A 10,418-nucleotide genomic window follows, 5' to 3' on the forward strand; every position below is an offset into this window, starting at 1 on the left:
GCACAACAAGTTAAACTAATTAAGCTTGCACACACCATGCTGTACTATACTGCACTATATACACTTGGAACCAAAGGCAGCTCTGGCACATTTTGCTACAGCACCCCATACTGAAAGGAATGAATGAGTGAGTGAGTACAGAGAGCAAGCACAACAACTTCAGGAGAGTTTGGAAGCGTGGGTTTGATAGGACTGAAGAGTGCATGTCGGGCTGGTCACAGTAAGAGACCTGCCCACACCAGCATGTGCACTTCATCCCTGCTGTGCGCTAATTCCAATCATCAGTAGTGGCTCTGCACACAATGCCCTCAGGCTAGATACTACAGATCAACACAGCATGTGGCAGGAGGAACGCATTAGAAGAAAAATAGCTGCCACTTATAAATGATACATGTGGCGGCTCATGATGGCTTGCATTGGGGAGTAGGGTAACGCCCCTTACGCTCCGATGGAGAAACCGCCTCTGCTCCTTGACAAAGACAAAAGCAGAATGCCATGCTCTAGGCAGATGCAGGAGAAGGCACGCCCGGGGTCATTCTGTATGTGACAAGCAGCTGAAGTCAGAATGAGTGGGCCAGTCCTGAGTCTGTGCGAGGGGCTGCTGCTGCCGCTACAGTTTAAGAGAGAGGTGCGAGATGCCCCAAATAGCGAGAACATTGAAGCTGTTGGGGCTTCTCGCAGGGGAACAACACAGCTTGCTGCAATCCCCAAAATTACGGACAGAAGGCGTCCGTAAAAGGAATGATTATGGACAACGGACATCATACCAAAATAACGGACGGTCTGTGAAATTTATAGATGGTCGGTCACCCTATCATCAAGAAGTCCAACAAGTTGTTACTAAGGGATCTCAACCTCCCTGGAGACCACTCAACCACGACTATGATCCCGAACCTGGCATGTGTGATCTTTTTCGTAGGTATTCCTGCGATATCTAGCTAGCAGTACTTCTAGGAAGTGAGTGTACTGGCCCCCTACGAGTGAGCCCCAAAGAAAATGGAAATAATGGGTAAATCTGTCTCCGTTACAACTCCCTCATGTCATTCCCCATTACCGGGAAGATTTTTACCAGCACATTTTGTCTGCCTTGAGTTGGCAAAATGTCTAATGGAAGAACTCAATACCCCAGTATTCTCATGGCCTTTTAATTCCCATTTTGGCCGCTAACTGGGTCACCTGGGAATCACTCAGCACTCATATTAAGGGCTTATGAAGAAAGCCCTTTTCAGCCTTCTCAGTGCTTTGGCTGCAAATCAACAGACCAACTAACTAATCAAATTACACAGAATGTACCATTTTCAAAATCAATTTAATTTTTATGCAGCCCTTTCGAAAGCCACCTGAACAATGCCACTAATTTGATCAGCCCACACTGCTAAGCCCATCATCATGTACAAAAACATTCCGCCATCCAACACTGCTGCTTCTTCATGCATTTCAACATTGACTATTTCAGAAAGACTTTCACACACTGGCAACCACAACCCACATAAAGCTTCCACCTGAAGGCCAATGTAAATAATCTCCACCCTCAAACTTCACTCTGTAACCCATAGCCTTCTACGCCCTGGTATACCCTATACCTCACCGTCTGCAAACAAGCTATCTGCAACTAAAAAATAAAATAGCACAAAATCCATTTTGAAATGCCCTTATAGGTCTATAGTGTCTCCAATGCCAACAAACACTATGCTATTCAAAACCCTGTCCCTAAATACACCCACTCAACAAACAGGGTGTCGTGGACACTTTCCAGAATTGCTTGACGGTCATCATCAACTGGCTGAAAACAAACTTTCAACGTATTCAACAGGAATAAAACTGAGTTTCTCTGCTGTTCTGGGAGCAAAATCCCCATGACACAACCTTTTAATTTCTGTCCTCTTTCGACCGGTGAAGAGCTGCAACATTCTGACATGGTCCGCAATCTTGGGGTCACATTTGATAACAAACTGTCTTTGGAGAGCCATGTCAACAAATTTGCAGGCACCTGCTTCGCGCTTCTCCATGGCCTAATGAAGCTTCTACCACTGCTGCCAGCCCAAGCAAAATCTCAAATTGTGTGCAGCGTAATACTAAGCAGGCTAGACTACTGCAACACTCTACTACTAGGAGCACCAGCCTATCTGGTTAACAGATTATACAATGTCCAAGTGTCAGAGGCCAAATTGGCACTAAACAGACCTCGAAGATCATCTACATCCAATGCGATGAAGGAACTTCACGGCCTTCCTCTGAAACAGAGGATAGCCTTCAAATCTATGTTTATTTTCTTCAAGGCCCTCCAGGGTAAGTGTCTTGTGCTCCTGCAACACAGATTAAAGACATATACCCCTGGGAGGTATCTCCGGTTGGCATCAGCGAACCTCCTCTGTGTACCAAAATTCCAAAACAAGACAAGGAGGGCAAGCCTTAACAGTCAAGGTGGCCCAGCTATTGATCAATCTGCCAGCTACTCTTAAATCGTCAACTGAACCACTGCACTTTAGGAAAGTCTTGAAGACCTGGCTCTTCCCATGTAACCTTTTTCACCTCACCATGTTCTAACTGTCTAGATAGAAGCCCTCAGTGCCTGGATACCTGTATGGTGACAGTTGCACTGCACAAATGTTATAAATAAATAAGTGTATCAATCACTTCTCAGCTTAGACAAAGACAACATTAAGTACCACGTTGAAAGCAGTGAGCAACTGACTGCATCCCACCCATCCCAACATGCTAGAGGCCACTTTTTAAATGCTTACATGCATATTATGCTGCATCCTCTCCTTTGTCAAAGAATATATGAAGACAGAACCCCCTCATCCACCATTGTGCAATCTCCACCTGAAGAGGCATTCACACCCCTATTCCGCATGCCCAACTCCTTCCACATACGATGTATTGTCCATAACACGAACAAAGCTGAACAAAAGTTTACATTACTGGAAGAAATCTCAACCGTAGTGACCTTGCCAACTAATGGTCGAATTCACACCTATCTTTCTTCAAACAGATGATCAAGAAAGTAGTTACCCCCCAAAATACAAGAATAACTTAATCAATCCTCTTCTGCACAAGTGCTGGTGAATCACATAGGCAGTGAATATCTGGGTTATAATTAATGCCCTCATGACAGATAACCGACAGCCAATCCTAGAAGTTCTACTTGATCTCTCATTAGCCTTCAACAAAGTCTCTGTTGAGGCCTTGATCAACATCTTTTAAACGTTTATGTGAATTAATTATACATTTAGCTGGCTCTCAGTCTGTCCTTCCAAGTGACATATACTAATCCACATGTAGTTTTCCAGGTTAGCGTGGCTACTGGTGATTAACACGTCTCCAGGAGATGAGTCTTTCCCTTGAACTTTAATTTGCACATGGAACCTCTTGGAATTATCCTGGCCAGCCTCCTGTCCGGTAGCCTAAGGTTCCCACCTTTCTATGAAAAACATAACTAGACACTTGTTTACATTTTGTTATTCTGGTAGGGCCAGGTGATGGTAGGTGAAAAATAATCTGTGTACAATTCACAATGTTCTTTTGTAACATGGCAATAATATTGGTGTTTGCTTTAAAAATCATGTAGAAATAATTTAGACTGCTCCCAAACACATTTGAATTGATTTCCTCTTGTGCTTGCTGTTCTTGATTTAGATTTCTAAAAAAAATGCCAGGTTTTACCGCTTTTTGCCATTATTGTCCTTGCATGGTCTAATATATAAAAAATTATCAGGTGGCAACATTAACCTAACCTCATAACCAAGGTCCACCAATATGCAGATGGCACACAACTCTATCCTACTCACTTGTTCCTTACTTCTTGAATTCCGAAACAAGCTGAAGACCTGGCTCTTTGTATTTGCACCTTGGGGACTTCACACACACACACCTGCCCAAGAGCGTGGATACCCTCTTGGTTGATTAGTGAGCTATACAAATCAATATAACATAACAACTGCCCTATAGCATGGACATCAATTGAGCCAGGACCCTGCCTTACTGTCATCCAAGCGTGGATGCCATTACTCAACAGGACTCCACTGAATATTGATCTTCATAAGGGAGCATGATCCACCAAAGAACTACTCATGTTTGACCACATCATACGCATCCTGATAAACCTGCACCAGCTACCCTTGCAGGTCCGCATCATATTCTGCATCAGATGCATCACGTTGACGGGAATAATAAAAAACACACCACCCTACCCGGCAAAAAAACTATCGTAGGAAACTCACAAAGCTAATATAGAGGCAGATTTTAAGTCAAGAGATGCAATCAGTAAATGGCCAGAAAACAAGCCTTCTTACACTAGGCACCCAGCACCCGGATTAGCATCTCACTGCAGATCTGGCTTACTCCTTAACACTTATTATTTTTTTTTAAAAAAAGGGTCCGAAGGGTCCGATAGCTCAGGAAATGTACATACTGTCCTGTTTTGCACATACATTTATTAATTTGCATTTCTCTTTTTAGAACAGGAAAAACACACAAACCCAAAAATGCAAAGAAACCAAGGACTTGACTAATTACCAGGCTACTGTTGACAACTTGATCTCTGAATTACTTGTATTTTTAACACCGCGCGTGCTGGCACAGTCTTGTAAGTGTAAACAACGGGTTGCACTATCAAGCACCTCGGCAGCACTCCTAAGGGGTTGAACGGGTGACCTGCACGTTAGCATTTCTTGCAGCCGCATTACTTCAGGGAGCTGTATACAGCGCGTACCAAGGGCGACAGGGGCCCCAATGTAAGGAAGGGTAATGTCCCCTCATCTTTGATTAGGTAGCAAAAGAAGGCCTCGCAGCGTAGTGTCTCCCTAACAGCCATAGGCTTCGGTACGAACTGCACCTGCTGCACTATTGCTCGTTACAAGCATGGCTATAGTTCATGCGTTTACATATGTAGAGCAACACACAGGTTACACTGGGCTTACACCATTTCAGTCTGTCAGATGTGGGTGTGCCGTGTGCGCCATTTCACTGGAGGTTAAACAACGCATCTCGTTGCAGGCTCCCGTGAGGGAGCGACTGCAAACACCCCCACCCCCACCCCTGCCGCAGTGAACATAAAGCCCCACAGAGTACATACTTTCTGCAGGAATGACGCTCCCCGCCTCTGGATTGGCTCCGGCGAACCTCACAGTCAGCAAAGCCAGCACTGAGATTATCAGCACCATTAAACACATCAATCTCGAGACAGGAGACGACGCCATCGTTCTAATCGATAATTACAGCTTCGTCCTGGGTCAGAAAGGGAAAGAGACAGAGGGACACTTGCCTTTTTTCCTTAGAAAACATATCCATTGACAGGTTAAACCGTAAAAACAATAAATGAAGCCCACTGGTGGCCGGAACGGCACTCACCTTCCTCGGGAGTCTGGTGCAGGAAGCACCTTTTTTCATGACAGTCCCTTCAGAACGGCAAAGATTTGTTGCTGAAACAAGAAGAGCAGTACCGCGCATGCTCAGTTCCAGCCTGTGGTACCCACAGCATCCCGCCCGCCCCGAACAGGGTCATTGCTATGGAGATTCACCATAGCAACAGCAGGGAAAGGAGTAGTCTTGCAAAACCAGGATTTAAAGTAAGTGATGTGTGAGACATGCCTGGGCGATGATTTGCTTTGCTTCGTTGGGGATTTTATCTGTTTTCGACGCCTTTTTCTGACCACAATCTAAATGTCCACTTTTACGGTACAGACTACCTACGCCCCCTATTTAGCACCCCGCACTCTCCCCTCATATTTATTAATAAAATACTGTCAATGGAAAGGTTAATCTTTTATGAATTACCATTATTCTTAAAACAGATAAGTATTATCTTTGTTTTTGAATTATAGAATCTCTAAGTAATTATGTATTCTCATTCTATTAATGTTGTTTCCTCCATTAAGAATGTGAAGCCAATAGCCAATATCTTTAAATCAATATCCCACTGACGACATTGTGCAACATGTCATAATTTTTAACCTATTAACTACACAAGATGTAATATTACATGTTGTATCAATGCACGTAAGATTATTTTAATGTGTTGCATTTTTCACTTGCTGCGTGTGCCACAGAAATGTGGGGGAAATAAAGCTCTCTTGATTTGACTGCAGCCGTAAATAAGATCCCTTCATAGAAGATCAAAGTCCAAATGCACATGTACACAGAGCTCTGGCCCAGACCCGATACTGTGACTGAAAAGACCTGGACCGTAGGCGTGGTACTCGTAAGAATCAAAAAGACCACTTGAGAATGTCTGGAGTGAGACTACGCTGCAAGGTGTGAGACTCATTCATGGTAAGTGACACCTAAGGCGCATTGAATGGAAAAAGTAACAACCTCCCCGCACGTATTTCTGCAGTACAAATTCTCCCCAGATGCGCCTGTTCGCAAATTTTGCTCCTCGCAGTGCCAGTTCCTTAAGCTTCCTAAACTCAGGATATGACATAGTGACCAAACTCCTCAGTAGGTGCTCTGAAAAGGTGGCATAAGGTTACTTTTCAGATCAGAACTATGTCATCCCTCCGTTTTCAGAAAAGCACAGAAAACATTTCTGTTTTTACCTTGTTCAATCTGTATCCATATTGCCTGCAGGTATAAATGTTTCCCTTCTTTGGGGCCGATTCACAAAGGGCCTCCGCACTCGTGGTGTAGGCAGCACGGTCTGGTGTGGGCCCGCTCTTGTGGCATAGGCCCCGCAGTCTGGCATGGGCCAGCTCTCGTGGCGTAGGCCCCACTGTCTGGAGTGGGCCAACTCTCGTGGCATACGCCCTGCAGTCTGGAGTGGGCCCCCTCTCGTGGTATAGGCCCTGCAGTCTGGGGTGGGCCCGCTCTCGTGGCTTAGGTCCCACAGTCTAGCGTAGGCCCGCTCTTGTGGCATAGGCCCCACAGTCTGGCATTGGCCAGCTCTCATGCCGTAGACCCTACAGTCTGGAGTGGGGCCGCTCTCGTGGCATAGGCCCTGCAGTCTGGAGTGGGCCCGCTCTTGTCGCATAGGCCCCGCAATCTGGCGTGGGCTTGTTCTCGTGGCATAGGCTCCGCAGTCTGGAGTGGGTCCGCTCTCTTGGCATAGGCCCCGCAGTCTGGAGTGGGCGCGTACTCGTGGCAGGACCTTCCTAATGGGTAACTGTTGTGACGTGCCTGTGACGCAACAGGCACGCCACGTAGGGTCATGTGACCCAACCTTAATAAATGGGTGACGCTCGGACGTACGCCAGTCAGGCGAACGACGAGAGTAGCCCCTGCATCACCATCCTGGCTCCTGTAATTATTGCCTCCCCAAGGTCACCATAATTAACATAGTTAAAGCCCCCTCGTGAGGTCGTGTGCCCCGCGATCCTCACGACATAACAATTAGCGACGAGGAGTGGCCGTGCCCCGCTCTCGCACCGAGTGGCGGCCGCGAGTGCCTCTCACCTGCCCTGCGGTGCGCGTGCCACGGTGCGCTGGTGCCAGGGAGTGCGGTGGAGTGACTCGGCATGGCCCTGCAGAGGCGGCGTGACATCTACTGCGCTCGACCTGGAGGCAGTCAGGGAGGTGAGCTTCTGCACCGCCGTCAAGAGACGCCGCCGCGTGTGAGCCACTCCGTCGTTGGGCCTCCGTGCGCAACCGTGCACACGCGCGCGCTACACTGAGCAGCTGCGTAGCGGCGTGCCCGGTGCATCCGCGGTTGACTCCGGCTGCATCCCCCGGCACCTCTAATCACGGGACGAACGCGGAGGAGAAGGGGGAAAACGGTGGAAGTCACAGCGCGCTGTGAGGGCAGACCAACATTGCCTGCAGCAGGTGTAGGCTTGCCAGCAACTGAGCCTCCTGCACCCAAAGTAAAACCCCAGAGTGAGCCCAGAGGGGACTGCACAGAAGAGCACACAGAAGTAAGTGCCACACAGAGTGAGCCCAGGGGAGACTGCATAAAGGGACACTCAGCAAGAAAGTGAAAGGGAACCAACATACTGGCAGCAAGGGGATAACTTCCAAAGAACATCTGGGGTGAGACACTGTAAAGCAACAGAGGGTCACCGTGTCCACAATTCCCCCGATAGAGCCATTTATAGTGGAAGGCTCCCCGTCGTCACTCGCCCCCAAGTGGAAAGACTGGGTGGAATGGCTATTAATATTCTTTGAAGCCACTAAGGTGCACAGAGATCAGAAACGAGCTATGCTACTGCATCCAGGGGGTAAAGATATCCATAACATAACCAAGACGTTCACAGAAGCCACGCCAAAAACTCACAACACCCTGATAAATGCTCTCAATGGTCATTTTGAGCCAATGGCCAATCGGGACTATGAGCGGTATATATTCTGGCAGGCGCGCCAACTTCCAGAAGAGTCCCTTGACACCTTCCACGCCCGCCTCAAGAATCTGGCGTCTACGTGCGGTTTCCGTGACGAAACAGAGGAGATTAGAGGGCAGATAATTCAGGGCTGTGCATCTGCCAAGCTCCGCGAAAGAATCCTGGAGGAATCTGGAAAGCCACTGCAGGACATACTAACATTGGGGCGCACTAAGGAATTATCCAAGGCCCGGGCGGCCCATATGGAAGCGGCTCTCCAGCCCCCAGTCAAGATGGAACCAGGGAATGTCGTGACGGCCAAGTCGAAAAACCGCTGGAACAAAAAAGACGTGGGAACGCCGTTCCAGGGGCAGACGAAAACCTGCGGGTACTGCGGAGGACCACCTCACAGAGCAGCGGACTGCCAAGCCAAGGGGAGAAGGTGCTCTGGATGTGGGCGATTTAACCATTTTGAAAAGGTCTGTAGATCGAAGAGATATCGGAAACCTCGACAGGTGGTGAACATGGTCCCGGAAGAAGAAAAAGGGCCCAGCGATATGGATGATGACGAGGAAGAGGAGCGTGTGGTACACAAGGTACACATGATAGGAACAGTCACCCGGAAGGCACGACGGCTACCCCAATGAAATATCCAGGTGGGCTCTCAGGATGTCCTAGCGGTGGTAGACACTGGTGCCACCATCAATATCATGGCCTCTGCCTTGTATGAGACCCTGAACCCCCGCTCAGCCACACGGCCATCACCGTGTTTGCATATGGCCAAGACTCACCCCTGAAGATGCGAGGTAAATTTAAGACTGATAGCCCACGGCGCCCATTCAATCACTACCAACGTGTATGTCACGGAAGATGGACAGGGCATGCTATTAGGCTGCCGGGCCGCTGAAGACTTGGGGGTTGTGAAGTTCGCGTTTGGAGTGCACCAGGAATCAGTCCAACATATTCTGAAGGAATTCGCGAACATATTTTAGGGGATTGGGAAGTTTAAAAGACAAAGAAGTGCATCTACACATCGACCCCACAGTACAACCTGTAACCTTGCGCCACCGGCGGATAGCATTCCACCTGCGTCCTCTAGTGGAAGAAAAACTAAAGAAGCTAGAAGCAGCTGGCATAATTGAGAAGGTCTCGGGACGTCATGTGACCCAACCTTAATAAATGGATGACGCTCGGACGTACGCCAGTCAGGCAAATGACGAGAGTAGCCCCTGAATCACCATCTTGGCTCCTGTAATTATTGCCTCCCCAAGGTCACCATAATTAACATAGTTAAAGCCCCCTCGTGAGGTCGCGTGGCCCGCGATCCTCACGACATAACAGGTAACTACAGTACAGACAGTAGCGGCCCGTGCAGGTGATAGCGGTGGGCCGGGTTGGAGGGTATTCGACAGACGACCACGAGGGAAAATTAATAATTAATTTTCCCTCGTTGTCGCCTGTCGAAATCCCCCCCCACCCCCACCACTCTTACCGGCACGGGCCGCAGCTGACATTGGAGGTTCCGCCACAACAGCAGGTGAGAATCACACCCTTCGAGTGTGCATGATGGCATATATAGGATAAAGTACACCCAAAGGAACATACATTGTATGATTACTTTCAATTGAAAATACAGTGCAAAGCATAGAATATTGCAAGCTATGAGGAGTTCATTGACCATATAGAGGGAGAAGTCAGCTTGGAACACTAAGATGATTTTAAATATCCACCTGCACATTGGGGGGGGTACATTATTCCGTATTCCACATGGCTATTCAAATAATGAATGCACAGAAGAAAATAAATATTAGAATATAAATATTTTATTTCTCCATGGAAACCACTAAAATATTTAGTTAGTTTGTGAACAACATTAGACATAAGTAATAAAAACAAGCATTTGCAAAGCCCATAGTTTTCCCCTATGCTAGATCAATTGGCTTTGTCAATGTTTTTTTCAAGTACAGGAGGGTGTTTAAAACAACGAGGGAGGGGACAATCGGTCACTATCAGCCGGGAAGCTCTAACTAGTCCTCAACAGAAGAGTATGCACAAAAACCCCACTTGTAACAACAACACAGGCAAACTGTGGCTGACAAGCAGAGGCCCTCTTACCATTCATTTCGGAGTGCAGCTGCCTGCCATCCAGACTGCAAATGAGGAGGA

The 10,418-nt window shown here is 47.6% G+C and overlaps 1 protein-coding gene across 1 annotated transcript in view; it reads right to left on the reverse strand.

Moving 5' to 3' along the window:
- NICOL1 (NELL2 interacting cell ontogeny regulator 1) overlaps positions 1–5,487 on the reverse strand; it is a 46,754-nt gene extending 41,267 nt beyond the window's left edge. Inside the window, exons 1-2 of the mRNA XM_085642555.1 lie at positions 5,353–5,487; positions 5,078–5,229 (exon numbers count right to left, since the gene is read on the reverse strand). Coding sequence (XP_085498681.1) covers positions 5,078–5,201 — 124 coding nt within the window. The 5' untranslated portion in view covers positions 5,202–5,229; positions 5,353–5,487. The remainder of the gene's footprint in view (positions 1–5,077; positions 5,230–5,352) is intronic.
- Between the last annotated feature and the right edge of the window lie 4,931 nt (positions 5,488–10,418).

The sequence above is a fragment of the Triturus cristatus genome, chromosome 2_2, assembly GCF_964204655.1.
Source record: "Triturus cristatus chromosome 2_2, aTriCri1.1, whole genome shotgun sequence".
Lineage (NCBI taxonomy): Eukaryota > Metazoa > Chordata > Amphibia > Caudata > Salamandridae > Triturus > Triturus cristatus.